The sequence below is a fragment of the Cyprinus carpio genome, chromosome B9 (assembly GCF_018340385.1).
Source record: "Cyprinus carpio isolate SPL01 chromosome B9, ASM1834038v1, whole genome shotgun sequence".
Taxonomy (NCBI): domain Eukaryota; kingdom Metazoa; phylum Chordata; class Actinopteri; order Cypriniformes; family Cyprinidae; genus Cyprinus; species Cyprinus carpio.
Genome location: NC_056605.1, coordinates 30337345 through 30356320, shown reverse-complemented (window position 1 = coordinate 30356320; position 18976 = coordinate 30337345). Strand labels below are relative to the sequence as shown.

The 18976-nt window shown below is 34.6% G+C and overlaps 1 protein-coding gene across 1 annotated transcript; it reads right to left on the bottom strand.

The window, feature by feature from the left end:
• Positions 1–2364: 2364 nt before the first annotated feature.
• On the bottom strand, positions 2365–8366 carry LOC109074037 (CD302 antigen-like). The gene is made up of 6 exons (XM_019090088.2): positions 8208–8366; positions 6925–7050; positions 6703–6813; positions 4462–4644; positions 3172–3195; positions 2365–2965 (listed from the first exon to the last, which is right to left on the bottom strand). Exons 1-6 carry the CDS (start codon positions 8293–8295, stop codon positions 2763–2765), a joined length of 735 nt encoding a protein of 244 aa, XP_018945633.1. The 5' UTR covers positions 8296–8366; the 3' UTR covers positions 2365–2762.
• Between the last annotated feature and the right edge of the window lie 10610 nt (positions 8367–18976).

Below are 18976 nucleotides of genomic sequence, written 5' to 3'. Positions count from 1 at the left end.
ACCTTCTATATCTATACGTATATATAAAGACATTAATATATATATACTTCTCTCTACACATACTATATATATATATTACGTCTATATACCATATATCTACGTATCCTATATATACGTATATATATATATACACGTCATATACACATACTATATAGAACGTAATATATCTATACGTATATTATAGAAACTATATATCGTATCCACTATATATATAAGTATATACGTATATATATATGACTATATACTTATACTATCTATATACGTATACTTATATATCTATCTATTATATATATATCTAGCGTATATATATAATATATATTATATATATATACGTATTAGTCTGATATAAGTACGTATCTCGTATACTATATATATCCTATGATATATATACGATAGGTATATATTATCTATATATCGTATAATCTATCTATATCGTATAGTATATATATATATCAGGAGATATACTACATAGCTATACGTATATTATCTCAGCTACGTATATATATATCTACGTATATCTCTATCTAATATATATATACGCCATATATATATCTATAGATATATAGCGATAATACGTATATAGATATATATATATACGGATATATCTATATGATAAGCTACCGTATAGATATCTTATATATAGTACGCTAACCTATATATATACTATCGTAGTTATATATATAGATATACGTCTTAGTTCTGTATGAATATATATCTTAGTATATACGTACACGTATATCTACGTATATATATAACGTATATATATATATATAATATACGTATTATATATATATATAATATACGTTATATACGTTATATATATATATCGTATATATATATAGAGATATATACGTATATAATATATATACGTATCCTATATCTATATACGTATAGCTTATACGTATATTCTTATATAGTCTCTATATATATCTGTACGTATATATATATCTACGTATATATTATATTATATATATATATATATTATATATATATATATATATATATATACACTATAATATTATAAAAAAGATGAGCAAAATAAATTTAAGAAAGCTTTAGGCTTTGAGAAGAGTTGTGTTCTTCTAAAATAATAATTATTTTTTAACTTAATCCTGATACTGAAACTTACTGTTTTTCCACCAAACTGATGACAGTGATAACTAGCAGGATGGAATGTGACATTGAGGACACAGGAAAAACCTATAAAGTCGATTATCAACCCCAAATTTTCATGTCACGGTGGTTTAAATACAAATTTGTATGTACAGGCAGCCGTAATGCAGCAGCAGTCATAACATGGACAAACAAGTGCAGGCGAAGCAGCTGGAGATACAGAGGGAAACTGACACTTTCAGAGTAGAACAATGACAGTGATCTATAAAAACCCCAGAGGGTAATTCATCTGCCCTCAATTAGCTGACCCACTTCATCCTGATCGCTCTTTCATTACACACCCAGCACACACATTCATCTGCAGCAAAACCAGCATCTTCTGTTTATGTGTGCGTGGAGAAACTGCCTGCTAATCATTCTGCATGTCTGTGTTTGCCGACACGTATCAGCAGAGTACAGCCTGAATATGCTTACAGCAGCACTCAAATCTGAGCTATTAAAACGTATTAAAAACCATGCATTTCTGCATATATCAATTACTTTTTTTGTGTGTGTTTGGTTGTGTTTTTGGTTTCACTAAAAAACAGAAAACTGAAATGTTTGACGATTCTTTATTCATTTTGAAAGACCAACACTTGATTAGTTTCTCTGTGGCTTGTTGTTCATGTGTGGATAAATAAAGCCTTACTGTTTACACAATTGGATTCATTCATAACAATATAGATACAGACGACTGTTAGTAGCAAATCAAATCATTAAAACAACAATTACAACATTAAAAAATTATGGCAATCATGAAGTATTTGTATCTGCAAACTTGAGGTGCTTATAGAGTGCTAGCAGTGACAAACACATATTTGTAACCTTTTCAGCTGAGAAAGACAGCACTTAAATACTGGTCCTACCACAAAGGAAGGGATGTGATATGACTTAACTTTTTGTTTTTTTAATATCAGAAAATGAATTTGGTTTGCGCAAAATTAAAATTATAATTCAAAGTTTTGTGATGAGGACAAAATTCAACTGAATTACGACTGAAACTTCATTTTGTTTCTCATGCAAATAAACTTACAGTGCACAAAAATATATGGCAGCATATATGACCTTTAGGTGCTTGATAGTGGTGTCTATAAAAAAATATTTTATGGAAAAGAGTTGCAATCAATGAATTATCAATTATTCCTCAGGAAAAATTAACAGTACATATATATATTACCTTATAATAATAATAACAATAATTATAATAACTAATCTGATTACATTTTCAGGCTTGGAACAGCCTGTGGACATGATTAGCTTTAAGGACTCAATGAAACTTTTTTTCACAGAAGTGACATTGCAGCTCAGAAAATATTAGTAAATCAAATGCATTCACTAAACAGCTGAGTCTTCACGGAGTAGGAAAGATCAATGTGCTTAATTGTCCTGCGTAATAAAACCCCAGCAATTTATATCACACACGGCATTCAGACAGATCATATTTCCCCACACAGTCCTCCATTCCACCCCAGAGAAAAAGATCATTTGAGTCACGACAGCCTCGTTTTGTTCTGTGTGGACCGTCGCTGAGGAACCAGTGAAAAGGGAAGAGTTCACAAACTCCCATGAACACCTGCTGCTTCTTCTCACCTGGGCACGGATGAAAAACACTAAGGTACCACCTCGATTTCTTCAGCATCTACCAAGCAGGCCTGATCGGAGGAAGGGGATTTGAAGGGCGGATGGTACTCGATCAGGTTCAGGATAGATGAGCCTGGGTTTCTTCTTTGATGAAAGAACCAAATCACTGCAGAAACGACCAGTATCAACACCACGCTGATGACGACCAGAGCTGACAGAAGAGGACTGCCCTCTAGAGACGAGGAGAAGGAAGAAACAGAATCATGAACACAAAGACAAGATGCTTTCTGATGGTTTAGATGATTTACAATGATCATGATGGCTTTGAACTCATCAAAACACAATTACGGTCAATATGTCTCTTAGAAAAACTCAATTTTGTACAGATATAAAAGCAAGACCACAAGAAAAACATTACAAAAATAAGATCATGCTTACTAGGTGGGCTTATCCAGACTGCCTCTGAAAAACACACCACAGACACAAATTACACACATTTTTATGCTCAAAACATACCTAAATTTTACTTTCCGTAATGCTGCAAACCATAAACATCTTTCTACAAAATGTACCATTTTATTTTAATTTAGCAAAAGTATGATATTACATCATTCACTACACCTGAAACCTATGGAAGGCCAAATTACACAAAAATAAATCAAATACTTGAACATGCAAGAACTAGAAATTCCAAATAAATCAACTGTAACTATGATAATAAAAGTGAAATTTCAGGAGCTTGTGGTTAAATGAAAGTCCAATTATAAAAATGATTGTAAACAAATGCTAAAATGTGTTGGGTCATTTAATGAGTAGTACATTTTAAATGCTTTAAGTATCTAATTATTATTTTATGATTTTTTTTTAATGTATTTAATAAATACATTAAGTAATTTGGCTCTTCAAAAAACAGGCAACACAATTATAGTATGGAATGCTTTATAGTTTATGGTTATTATAGTTAACTAAAAAACAGTTGCATTTTGGTTATTTAAAAATATAATTAAAGATTTACTGAAATGATAATAATAAAAATATATATTTAAAAAAATACTGTTAACATATTAACTGCCAAAGCTACGTTTGTCATTTTTATTCAGTTTAACTTCATGCACTGAAATACCTAAACTATTTAAAAAAAAAAACTATGTGACCCTGGACCACAAAACCAGTCATAAGGGTCAACTTTTCAAAACTGATATTTATACATCATCTGAAAGCTGAATAAATAATCTTTCCATTGATGTTTGTCAGGATATTAGGATATTAAGTAAAGATCATGTTCCATGTAGATATTTTGTAAATCTCCTACTGTAAATATATCAAAACTTCATTTTTGATTAGTAATATGCATTGCTAAGAACTTCATTTGGACAACTTTAAAGATGATTTTCTCAGTATTTTGATTTTTCTGCACCCTCAGATTCCAGATTTTCAAATCTCGGCCAAATACTGTCCTCCTAACAAACCATACATCAGTGGAAAGCTTATTTATTCACTTTTCAGATGATGTAGAAATCGCAATTTTGAAAAATTGACACTTAAGACTACATCAGTGGAAAGGTTTTTTATTTAATTTTAAGATGATGTAACGAAATATTAATAACTACACACAAACAAATTACTGGAACTTTTCAGCAATTTTAATGAAAACAAAAAATACAAAACCCAACATATAATAAAAGCTAAACAGGTATAGTTGTCCTAATCCAGGAATTGTGAACTTACTCGTCTTACACACTACTCCATTCTCAGGTTCTTCCATGCAGCTGACGTTTTCCCACTTCCCCGTGTCCGAGTGAAGAACGACACACGTGTCCAAGAGCGCCAGATCAGTCTCATCAGAGCCGCCGTCCTCCCAGTTACTATAGCGCAACACGCTGTTATCATCGTGCCACTTAAAGACATCTTCTGCAAGACACATAGAGAGACACGTGCTTTTAATGAGACATATTTCACAGAAACTCTCAATGAAAATAAAGTATGCACTCAACAATAAGAATCAGTTCAGGATAGCTCAGATTTGTGCTTGCCTTGCTATCATTTCCACTGTAAAACATATTTCACAAGTTATAATGAAGGTAAACACATAACCTTGATGTCTATATGTAACACTTTGTTAAAATGCTTTGTAAGTAAGCATTTTGTTTACTTAAACAAATACTATATTTAAGAAATAATTGATACATTTAAAAAAAAAAAAAAAATTTTAATAGTTGGAAATTATAACTCATACACATGTTTTTGCTGGAAAACAATGACGTAGAGCTTGGCCATGCTTCCAATACAATAACAACTCATTCTCACACTTTCAACAAAACCTCACCTAGATAACTTTACCTTAATGACATAAAGCCAAATGTTTAGGCTTGACAGGGGATGAAAAACACATGTAAACACCTGATGAATGAAACATAATGCAGCACTGGCCTGAATCTGTGTCACATCAGGTCATTCCTACTGATCCATGAACACATGATCAAAGTTCACATTGTCCTCTGGTTCATTGTTCAATAACCAAGTGAGGTCTTTCATCATGAAGCCTAAACAGACTGATGCAAACATGTGGTGTCTGGAATATGTCTCTATAGTTTTCACTTGAAAGCATCTGGGCTCTGGGTGTGGATGACATATTCTTTGAATCTGCAAACCCCCCGATCAGCCCCCAAAATAAAAGGATTTCCTTGTGTTGTGATGATACGTGCGAAAATTGCGCTAGAGGAAGACAGCTCAGAAAGTTAATGTGTGTTCACGTGTACATTTTGTACGGGATACTGATTTAACCTGAAGATGCAGAGATAACTTTAAGGGGCCATCATTTACTCACCATTCAAAGCTGTCAATGTTGTCAAACCTGCACAGCGTTTAAAAAAAAGCCCCATTTGAATTAAGAACAACTTAAGCATTCTGCCTTAAATTTCATTTTGCATTTCATGCACAAAAGAAGAGCTCAGAATAACATGAGGATAAGAAATGGGTGCCAAAATGTTTCTTTTTGCATAAACTGACCACTTTAAACTTCAAGCGTGCATGATTCACTCAATTAGAAGTTATACAAACTGTCAGCAACACCAGACATAATGCTCAAAAATAACTAAACAGACTGGTCAAGATTTTCCAGAGCACTTCTCCTTTAACGGTCTCGACTAAAAGCACTGACTGGGCAACAGTCTGGTAAACAACTCTTTGTCAAGGCCTCTGGTTTGAACAGATTAGTCAAGTTCAGCTGCATTCCCGTGTAGAGACGCTGGACCACGTCCAATAATCTGCTTAAACATGTACTGCATAAGTTTTGTTTTTTTTTTTTTATGGGGGGAAAATATCTTATTTTTAGAACATTTTACTATTTGATTTAATGTTCAAGTTCTATTTTAGTTAATAAAACAGAACTTGCACATTAAATTAAATTGTAAAAATGCTTCCCAAACAATTAAATACGATTCACATAGTGAAGAACAAAAAAAGCAATAATGTACACAGAAAAACACAAACATTTCTATGTAAAAATTGACATGGCTCTGTAGATTTTTTTTTAATTAATTCTGACATTTACTCATTATAATTTCTCATTTATATTTAAATTACTAGTCAATTTCACACCAAAATGTCACTTTGTTGGTAAAAACAATACTTTGAAATCAAAATGCAACCCGATTTACTTTTGTAATCGTATGCATTTCTGAATGAAACGGGATAATCAATGAGGAAAAAAAATTAAGACGGACTTGAATTTATTCAGGAAATTGATTGGCTCCTGAAAAGTGGGTGTTACTTTTACCTTTTTAAAAGTAAAAGGGATTCGAAAGTTGATTCAGAGGTGGAGCAGGTGATTACTGATTTCTGTATTGATGAAATGCTCACAATAGGATACTGCATTAGAAAAGCAAATATCCCCAATTCTGAAGTTTAAACCCAGATAACACTAGGTTTTGAGATACAGGAATGCCTTTGGATGGAAATTAAACTTACCGTCGCTGTCGTAGTACATCCCAAGCCAGATGCTCATTTTACCTTTCCATACAGAAGGACTGTACTTAACGATGAAGTCACTCTCCTCAGCACTTTTTACTGTCAAGAGATCTAAGAACGTAATAGGGGAGGTTAAACTGTACCATATAGTGCACGAAAAATAATGCACAAGTTTAGATATTTCAGTGTGTTATAGTTTGCAAATTGTAAAAAAGTAACCACCATATCCTCTGCACATGTCTTTGGCATCTTGAATGGAGTAACTTTTGGCAACATTCTCCTCTCCGTGGACAAAGTGATAGCAGTTGAGGCTGAACGGCAACCACGTGCGTCCATCTGCGGGACAGTCTGTGCAGACAAGACTTTAAAGTTAACGTCTCAACAAGAGTCCTAAGGCAACATGTGGTAAAAGCTCTCTCTTCCATGCTAACTTGAGGTTTTGTTTAAACCGGATGTCAAATGAAAGAACATTTTGAAGACATTTTGGTTCAATTCCTTTCATGTCTTACTGAGTAGCCCTGTCCATAGTGAAATTTCAATGGTTCAGAATCAATGGACATCAAATGTGTACACTAATAGACTGGCTGTGATAGTGTGTCATGCAGCGTTTGAGCTCAGCAAAGACAGATTTTTTTTTTTTTTTTTTTTTTGATTGAAAAAAAAAAAAAAAATAAGTAAAAAAAATTATTGAAGTAAGAGGAAAAGCATAACTGTAATCCATATGATTTATGTGCTATTTCCCAAATGTTCTGAAAAAATAAAAATAGTTTTTATATCTGTTAAATCAAATATAGTGCAACAGGCAATAGTTTTGAAAACATTTGGTAACAAGAAAGGCAAAAACTAGTGATGTTTGGATAATGTAATTACGTCTAAATGCCTCCAGAAGACTTCTGATATAGCGCAAATGTCGTATGGCAGCAGACGGATGCGTACGAAAGTAAAGAGAGTTTTGATTTTTTTTTATAACTACAAAAATATTTAAAGATTGCAGTCTATTACTTCAGAGATAAAGACTTATTTTATTTCACTTAAGTTTGCATGCATGAAAATCGTAATTTCTCGAAAACCATTTCCCTGATATTTCCAGAAAGTTCTGTCACTGTCAGCATCAACAGTTAAACGTGACAGTTAACTTCAAAAAGCTCTTTAAGAAATGCATCACGGTTTTACAGTATTGATAACTGTAACAAAACAACATGTTGAGCTTCCTCTTTCAATGACTAGATTTTTTCCATTCTTACTAAGTTATTAGTAAAAGCTCGTGACAAAGCTTCTGACACGAAGAGAAGTTAACTGACATTTAGTTCCCGAACCTTGAAATATAATTCAACATAATGCAATAAACAATCTGTGTTTTTTTTCATGGCGAGAGAAGTGGAGATGAACTCGAGCACGCGCTGAACTTCTCTGTTGTTTGCATCGCCATTAAAACAAACCAAACAGTCACGAGCATTGCGTTACACACTGAACATATCAAACACTCGCTAAAACAAACTACTCACCGACAGCGTCCTCTCCTAGCGCAAAATGGCACGTAAGAGTCAGAAAAACGATGTAAAACAGGGTAAAATGACGAGAACTAGGGTCCATGTTTTCAACACAACCCAGCAGCGATTATGGCTGCGCGCGCTCAACGCCTCACATACACACAAACGTACGTGCGTGCGCGCGCACACACGATGACAGCAAGAAACTTTTATTTACATCATTACTACAATTTGGCGACATTTTCAAATAAACCACGCACAGTAAATACACAGACAATATATATATATAGGGTTAACGTCGGGGAAATTGAATAAATAAATAAATAAATAAATAAATAAATAAATAAATAAATAAATAAATAAATAAATAAATAAATAAATGACAGCCTAAGTCATTTGGTTTTAGCTGGTTTAATATGGCCTCTATGATGACCCATGCTGGTCTTTGGCTGTTCTAGCTAGTCTCCCAGGTGAACACCCCTCTGAAACCAGCTACCTAAACCAGTCTGACCAGCAAACCAGTTTTGTTGTTGTAGGTTATATGATGTGTTTGTTTTGTGGTGTGTAGTGCACATGTAATCTGAGACTTTATGCATGATTGAGTTTTGTTTCTGTATATTAAAGCACAGAGAGATGGTTGGTGAGCTTTTAAATATGATTTTGGCACTGTTAACTAGTTTAAAGACTCCCCAGCCATCAAATCCCACAGGAATGTGTAGACGTGAGCGCTGAGCCGTGTCTCCAACAGTAACCTGATGCCCTCATTACACTCCACAACACAAACCTGACCTCAGAGAGAGATCAGACTATTATTGTTTGTTTGCCTATGATTTTTAAATGTACTAACCAAATGCAGAAAATACAAGTAATTCAAAATAAATGAATGAATAAATAAACAAACATTAGAAGAAATGTACACTGCTCAAAAAAATTAGAGGAACACTTTGAAAACACCTCAGATCTCAATGGGGAAAAATATCATGCAGGATATCTATACTGATATGGACTGGGTAATTTGTTAGGAATGAAAAGATGAAAAAAAGGATGCAGCAGGCTAGTCCATTAAGCTGAAATTTCATTGCAGCAACTCAAAATGATACTCAGTAGTTTGTATGGCCCCCACGTGCTTGTATGCATACCTGACAACATCAGGGCACGCTCCTAATGAGACGAAGGATGGTGTCCTGAGGTATTCCCTCCCAGATCTGGACCAGGGCATCACTGAGCTACTGGACAGTCTGAGGTGCAACCTGGCGACATCAGATGGACCGAAACATAATGTCCCAGAGATGTTCTATTGGATTTAGGTCAGGCGAGCATGGGGGACATTCAATGGCATCAATTCCTTCATCCTCCTGGAGCTGACTGCATACTCTCGCCACATGAGTCTGGGCATTGTCGTGCACCAGGAGGAACAAGGACCCAATGCACCAGCGTAGGGTCTGACAACGGGTCCAAGGATTCCATCCCGATACCTAATGGCAGTAAGTGTGCCATTGTCTAGCCTGAAGAGGTCTCTGTGTTCCTCCATGGATATGCCTTCCCAGACCATCACTGACCCACCACCAAACCAGTCATGCTGACCAGGCAGGCATCATAACAGGCAGCATAACATTCTCCACCGCTTTCCAGACCCTTTTACATCTGTCACACGTGCTCAGGGTGAACCTGCTCTCATCTGTGAAAAGCACAGAGCGCCAGAGGCGGACCTGCCAATTCTGGTGTTCAATGGCAAATGCCAATCAAGCTACACGGTGCCAGGCAGTGAGCACAGAGCCCACTAGAGGACGTCAGGCCCTCAGGCCACCCTCATGAAGTCTGTTTCTGATTGTTTTCTCAGAGGCATTCACACCACATATTGATGCGCCATCCTGGAGGAGTTGGACTGCCTGTGCAACCTTTGTAGGGTCCAGGTATCGCCTCATGCTACCAGTAGTGACACTGACCCTAGCCAAATGCAAAACTAGTGAAAAACAATCAGGTAGGGTTGAGTTGTGGAATAATTGTAAGTGTCCTCCACCTGTAAAACCATTCCTGTTTTGGGGGTTTTCTAATGGTTGCCCATCTAGTGCACCTGTTGTTAAATGTATTAACACCAAAGCAGCTGAAATGAATTAACAACCCCCTCTGCTACGTAACTGACCAGATCAATATCCCAGAAGTTTAATTTACTTGATGCTATACTCTGATTAAAAAGCGTTCCTTTAATTTTTTTGAGCAGCGTATATAGTTCTACTTAATCCTATGGACATACAGATGCAAATTCTTCTCTGTTTACCATTCTGAATTAAAATGTTTAAAATTAAAAAAGAGTGGGTAATACATTATAATTAAATCATAAATGATTACATTTATTCAAGTAAAATGATAAAAATGCATTATTCATATGTTTGTTTAGTATCAGCTCAGTTTCGGGGTCGACTGAATCAGGAGCTCAGTTTTGACTTGTAATTAGGCACATGCTTCTGATTTTAAACTAAACTGTACTCAATAAACTTTCATCTGAAGCAGACATGGAAATATTATAAATATTATATATTGAATCTGAGACACGTAGTGCAAAAATAAACAGAGTCACAGTCGTTTAAACAAACTGAAAGACTCTCTCGCTCACCAGATGTCTTTAGAATAATAACAGGAATAAAATTAATGTGTAATCATTGCCAGCTCAGCATTACTAATACACCATTGTGCTGAGAGCTTTTTTCTTCTCTTTGAAGAAAGGTTTGGAAGGTTTTGTAAAACTGGATGGTGTGTGTCTTTGAAAACCTGCTGATATCAGAGCATTTACAAAAGCAAATGAAAAAAGTGTTGTTATTTTAAAATTGTCTTCAGAACAGTTATTTTAATATGATACTATTATATTTTTATTTTGTATTCTCTGTTTCCATTTTAATTTGAATGAAAGTTTGAATGATTATTTTGTTTTTATCGTTGTGTCTATATAGTTCTCATTCATTTTATTTCCTTTTTAAGTTGTAGTTTTTTAGTACATCACGTTAAACGAAATGAAAATGGAAAGTGTAGCTTAATGTGACAATATTATTTATATCTTATTTTAATTATTATTTTATTCTTTTTACCCTGACTCAGATCATCAGCAGAGACTCTTCATATCATCCCTTGAAGCGACAGAACTTTTACTGGACTGACTCTTCGAGGGCTGATATGAAAAACACCCGGTTCATCTTGCAGTCTAATGATCTGCTGAATCAGTGTTTGATTCATTCTTTACCATCAGGAGTGAGACTTACAAAGCAAAGTTCACATCATTCTTGATCATTTTGCATTAAAGTTACTTTTAAGCGCTTGTTCTGCTGGTATCTGAGAGCAGAAGAAGCTGAATCACACTCTTTATTTTCTCCTTTTATTTGTTCAGGATGCAGCACTGCATTGTGGAGGCGCTCACAGTATCAGGTCCAAAAGGAAAGCTCCTGCAGGCAGCTTTAGCAGAAATCTGAAGGTTTTTCTGTACAAAGAATTGTTTGGAAGAGATTTAGGCCTTGCGAGTTGGTTGCTGTGTGTTCTGGATTATTGTTAGGGTGATGCAAAGTGTTTGCTTGGGTGATTAAACAGACAAACAGCTCTGGAAGAAGGAACATCCACTACTTGTATAATTCTCTAGAGGTAAGTTAAGCACATAAGCAGGAAAGTGTGATTTTAAATATGTTGTATATTGATTTTGATTTCACATACCAAAAAGAGTGTAGTCACCTCAGTTTAATACATGTTATTATGTTTATTTACTTTACTTTCACTGTTTTGGGGCAATTTAAATCTGAAAAATGCTAAATCAGAATGAACTCATTAACGACATTGTTGACTAAAACTACAACTTTTCTAAACAATTTTTAGTAACTGAAATACAGCTGAAATAAAATAAAATATAAACACTAGATTAGGAACTTAAAATGTTATTATTTAAAATGATAAAAATTGCCTTTGCAAATAAGGTACAAAAAACTACAAAAGCACATAATAAAATGACTAAAACTATGAAATGAAAACTAAAAATAAAAGCAAATTCAAAACATTAGTACTGGAATATTTCTAAAAAGTATGCCTATAATTATTAAATAATTGTATATTACTAAAATATCAGTTTTCCTTTTAGGTTTGGGGTAGTCTATAGTATTTATAATCAATTTTATATTCAAACTGTGTGTATTTTCATAACCCCAAATACACACACACACACACACACACCCCTCCTCCTTCACTGATTTAGACAAAGTCTCCACACATGTTTGTCCTCCATGAAACACAAGAATTGGATTCAGAAAAGATGCTGTGTCATTTTATCACTCCAGACATTCACAAACCATGCCACAACTTCTAAAACCCTCACACACACACACACACTTCCACACTGACACACCGACACACACACACCCACACAGTAGAAGTAGAAATACTATGGAGTGCTGTCAGTTTCCATGATTTTATCAGTTGTTTTTGTTGATTTTGAACAGCATTGAGCTTCTGTTTGTTTTGGTGTCTGAAAATAAGAAACGAATGGAAATGAGAAATAGAAAATGATAACTCTTTGTACTGTATCATCAGTCAACTCCAGATCTGAACTGCTGCTGTAATTCTGCATCAGAAACACACTTTAGAACAGATTGGAAATAAAAACCTCTGGAGGACATGAGAGAATTATTAAGAGAGAGAAAGAGACTACTACAGTTTTTGCCTATTGCTTACACACGTTTTGCTAAATTTGGCTCATTGTGTCAAAACTCTACACACAAGCAAATAAGATACAACACTGGGTAATAAACCATTCACATCTATGTCAAATTATCAAAACCTAACAATCCTTTGTCAAAATGTCACTCTGATGACAAAATGATACCCACTTGCATATGAATACACTTTCAGATCAGCAGCAACACACTAGTCTACTTTATATATATATAAAAAAACTGCAGTCTTTTGTTTTCAGTGTTTTTATTCAGTTCCACAGAGGGCATGTTTTCACAACAACCAACAAAATGAAATACTGATTTCAAAATCATTACATTAGTATATTTTACAGTACAGTAAGTTCAGTTAAATCAAAAATAAAACAAACAAAACTACTGTAAAGAGAGAAAAACACAATCGTGCGCAAGTGGGCTTCTGGATCCTGCCGTCTGTTCTGTTGGGCTCTGGCCACAGGATCTCATCAACATCACAAGCAATGTCTTCTCTCACTAAGCATCGGGGAAAATATCCCCTTGTGTGTTGAATCCATGCCTGGATAGACCTCACCTCAATGTCTCTGCAGGCCTCTTCCATTGCCTGCAGAAGAGGCATACAGGCATGTGGTTGGCGGTCATATACACGCCATCTCAAAGCAGAAAAAAATTCCTCTATAGGATTTAGAAATGGCGAGTAAGGGGGCAAGTACAGAACTTCAAAGTGATCATGGTTGGTGAACCAGTTCTGGACCAGAGTAGCCCGATGGGAAACTAACATTATCCCAGACAACAACAAACCTGGGCTGCTCTGGTCCGTCCTGTCCAACTGCATCATGAAGTGTATCTAGAAATGTGATGATGTGTTGCGCATTATAGGGACCCAGTTTGGCATGATGGTGCAGTAGGCCTCGAAGACTTGTGGCAGCACACAACGTGATATTTCCCCCGCGCTGCCCCGGGACGTGCAAAATTGCCCTTTGGCCAATTATATTACGTCCCTGTCGTCTGTTTTTGCAAAGGTTGAATCCAGCCTCGTCAATGTAAATACATTCATGCAGCTGGGCAGCTCCATCCATGTCCAAGATTCTCTGTAACAAAAAATACATATTGTGGATGGCTTTACTCAAAGCACACACTTACACTACTACATATACAGAACCGACCCACCCCACCACACAGCTACCTGTGTAGATTTCTGAATGTATCTATGTGGTACTAATCCAGTGGTACATATTCATCAGTTACTGGACTTAACCTATTCTTTACTGCAGGGGTGTCCAACTCTGTTAATGGCGATCGACTGTCCTGTAAAGTTTAGCTCCAACCCTACTCAAACACAAATGAAACAACTAATGAATGTCTTCAGGATTGCTTGAAAATTAAAGGTAGGTGTGACTGATTAGAGTTGGAGCTGAACTTTGCAGGACAGTCGATCGCCAGGAACAGGATTGGGCACACCTGCTTTACTGTAAATGTAAAGGACTGAAACACTTACCTGTACATATTCATGTCGAAGTTCTTTGACCCTGACACTGTTCCTCTCAAATGGCACCCTGTACAATTGCTTCATGGTCATGTTTGTGCTTTACCAAGATGCGTCTGATAGTTGTAATGCTCACTCGATTTATGTTGTTGAATACTTGCCTATCTGAATAGATGTGTTTTCCCAATGGTACCCTGAGATTTCATGTTTGAACTAAGTGTCTTATGTATGAAAGCGTGTAGTGTCTAGGAGCAAGTGTGTTGCAGAAAGGAGCAAGTGTGTTACAGAATTGCAACTAAAATGCAAAGCAGCGCTTTTGTTTAAGGTATGGTTACACTTTGTTTAAGGTATAGTACTGTAGCAACAACTTCAAGTTATGTTATTTTAGTTTAAGCATGTGTCTATAGTGTTCAAGCAACGGGCAAAAACTGTAAAAAAAAAAATAAAAAAAATAAAACCCTTTTCTTTTATCAAGAAAAAAGCACAATGGCCACAAACAAAATCACATGCTTCCCTACTATATAGTGGACATTTGATTTCAGACACAGGCAATCTGTATATCTTTACAATATTCATGACAAAACTCATCATCCCTAATAACAACCTCTTATTTCTGTCTTAATAATTATTATAATCATTATTTTTGCATCTACCAGTGCGTTATTTAAGGATTATTTATATAGTAGCCTATTTATTGATATTTAGAATTTTTACTTTATTTTATTTTATTTTAATTTAAGGGTCAGTAATTTTGTTATTAGCTTTTTTTGAATTAAATTTTTTTTATTGAAATACTTCTATTTTTAGCTTTCATTTATATTTTGGTTTAGTAATTTTAATACTTCAAATTAAATGTATTAATTTAAGTTTGTTTTTTAATGTATTATTCCTATTTTATTTAATCTTTATTTCAATTTGATTGTTTTTTTTATTTATTTTTATATTGCTTTTTTAGCTTTGTTTTATTTTTGTTTTAGTTTTAGCAAAACATACTACTTCTATTACTAATTCTTTTTACATTTAATTACCAAAAATGATTTTTAGTAGTTTTTGTTTTAGTAACAGTCACTGCAAAGCTAATTAGTAATTTTGAAAATAGCTGAAACATTCAAATAATGATCTAGCAGTGACTGTCTGTGATTGGTTGTACATAAATCACTGAATAATGAGTGTAAGGAGTGTGTGTGTGTGTGTGTGTCTCAATAATGGACACAGGTGGCAGAGAGCGGGCAGATGCCGTCCAACTCTCACTACACGTCTGCTGCTCTCGGCCTCTCGTTATTGATAATGTACATCTTTTCGTATATAATTATAACCAAATTAAAATGCATTATAATATCTGAAGGTTTGTTTGTCATGTGTTTTTATGCATTATACTTTCTCAAGGTGTAACAATAAATAGATTATGGTATCATAATATATTATAACTGTGGTTACAATTATTCATGAGATACAATGCATTTTAAGGTGCATAATTACTGTATTAAAACTACTTTTAGAATGCATTATATAGAAAGACTTTATGTAAAGTGTTACAGGGGCTTTAATTGATTCTGAACCAAAAATAGCTGCTTCTATTCCTTATTTTCTTAGGAAAATTAAGAAATGAAAGCCAGGTTGCTGCAGGTAAACCAGTAGTAACTGTACTGTAGTGTAATAATGCACTTGGGAATTCTGACACTGAAAACAAATGATGCTGTGAGACTTTTGCTAAAACACTGACACCTGCTGGTAGAGATGAGCTACTGCTGATCACCAGGCAAAAATAGCTGACAGCTTCAACTCACTTCATCCAAAGTTTACTGAACTTCTTATTCTGTATTCAGTCAGTTCTAATAAATGGGGTTAACTTGATCTGTTTTGTATTGCCTGAATAATCTCTTATATCACATTTTGTTGATCCTATAGTATAGAGCATAATTCCAGTTTAGCTTAACATGATAATGTTCAAATAAAAGGTTTGCGCAATATGTTATTGTCAAAAATGTATTTCTGCATGGAAGAAATTAACAGCCCTTTTATCTCTGAAACCCGTCTGCTGCGCTGTATAAAACAGAAATCATGTTGTTTCATTTCTTAATAACTCTGAAGCAAAATAAACGTGTGGAAATCCCAGCCGCACTCGATTACGGACTGACAGAGAAGTGAAAACTCAGAGAAAAACTCATTCTGTTCTCAGAACTGAACATGAACCGCTGAGAAAAACCAAAAACCAGTTTCCGACTGAATCCAATCATCCTTTCAGTAAATCTGTTCTTTCATGCTTCAGGTTCAGCGCTTCATGTGTGTCGTATTATTGTATATCAGAAAGAAAATAATATAGATGTTTGTATGCTTCTGGACAACTTAATTATGCATGCATAAATCCATCTAGCCAAATAAATTGTATTTCAAGCTACTGACAGCTAGAAACATATCCACTACAGAAATGTCCATGACTTTTTAATATTTGATTATTATAGACATGCTGTCCATAATATTTGATTGATCTCCATATTTGTAGATATTCTGATGCATTTCTTTTTCAGTCAAATAGTTATGCTAATAATATCATTTCTAATGCAAAATAATGTGCTGAATCAAAAAACGTTTGGTCTGCATTAGCTGTGAATGAAAGACACGACATGAATAAAACAAAAATGTGTTTTTATTCAAAAGTTCTCAAAGAAATGAACAGAAATAAAGCTTCATTAACAATCTACCGGAAACAAAGGGGAAAGGGAGAAAACAAGCTTTTTTTGGCTTAAACACAATAAAAGAAACAAATACAGAGGAAGGTTTCTGATAAACCGAACACACCACTGGCAAGTGTGGCACATGTAAAACACAGAGAAAGAAATTACAAAATCAACTCTCATATAGACATCTCTATGAAAATCTTTTTATTGGTTTTATTTTTTCAAACAGTCTGTACAAAACGTCTCTCTTCATAAATTATTACTTTTTTCATATAACTTAATGGCTGTCTAGTACATGATTTTTCATATTCATGAGCAATTTCTCTCTGCACAACAAGTCTTCCCAACTCTTTGACCCAGACACAGATTGGCACTTCGGATTCGGATGTTACTAGCAGCATGAGCCACACAAGAACTCCACAGAAACACACACACACACACACACACGCACGCATGCACGTCAAGAATGGACTCGGCTGTGAGCTGAGCACCGCGGATTACGCCGCTAAAAGTCTGTCTGGACTCGTCTGAAAGCAACAGTATGGAAGCTGGTTTCCTACACGGGATAAAACAATAAAAAAACTTCTCTCACAATTCTGTCTTTTTTTCTCACAATTTATATCTAACAGTTCAGACTTTTTTTCTTGCAATCGCAAATTTATATCTCACAATTCTTTTTTTTCTCACAATTTTTCACACAATTCTGAGAAAAAAGTCAGAATTGTGAGATAAAAAGTTACCTTTTTTATTTTTTATTCTATGATGGAAACAAATTTTAAGTCACAACTCTGGGTAAAAAGATAAATGCAAGATATAAATTCAAAACTGTGAGATAAAAAAATTATGATTACCTTATTTATTGTTTATTCTGTGGTGGAAACAAAAAAAGAAGTGCAAGACAAACTCAGAATTCTGAGGAAAATGTTACGAGAATTTACGAGAATTAAACTTGCAATTCTGAAAAAAGAACAGATGGAATTGTGAGATAAGTCACAATTACCTTTTTATCTTTTATTTCATGAGAGCAGAAAAAATAAAACAGCATTGTGAGATACAGTATAAACTCAAAATTCAAAGAAAAAAGTCAGAATTTATCATTTATAATTTGCAACTGCAATATATAAACTTGCAATTCAGAGAAAAACAAATCAGAACTTTGGGATAAAAAAAAAATTACAATTCTGAGAAAGTCAAAATTCTGAGATAAAAAGTTGCACTTCTGTGATGGAATACGAATGAAATGAAAATTTTCACATGAGAAAAAAATCAGAATTGTGAGAGAAAGTTACCTTTTTTATTATTATTATTTTTTGGTGGCAGAAACAAGCTTCCACACAACAGTGATGCCTCGGGAAAACCGCAACTTTCAGCATCGCTGATTCTCATTGGCTCCGTCTCTCTCTCGCACACACTTTCTTGTCTACTTCCTATGGACTACTGGAATATCTTGTGATGAAAAAGCAGCAGTTTTTTTGCTTTCGAAACGATGAATCTGAATGCTTAATGACACGTTCAACGCACAACTTTCCTTATAACGATAAGAATAATAAAAAAAAACTTTTCTGTTTGAAGAAGAAGAGGATTAAAGTATTTCAAAAGAAAAAACCTGAAAGAAATCAAGTGTACGTGGGCAGCTCCTGAGCTGGCCGTTTGGTCTGGAGGGGCGGGCTGAACCTGCTGCCCGACCAATCAAAACAGAGGACAACAAAACTCTGAGGTAGATAACTGGTCAACAAGACCCACCAGGTCAAAAACACAGTCTTTTGGAAGACAAATTAATGAATAAAGCCTTAATAAACTATATTGTGAGATTAAAAGAAAATAAAAACCTTTTCCTGCAATGGATGCAATTATTATTTCAAAGGCTGTTTCCTAAAACCTAGTGAGCTGCCATCGGTATTTTCCAGAAAAGCACATTTTTTATTACCTAAAACATGTTGC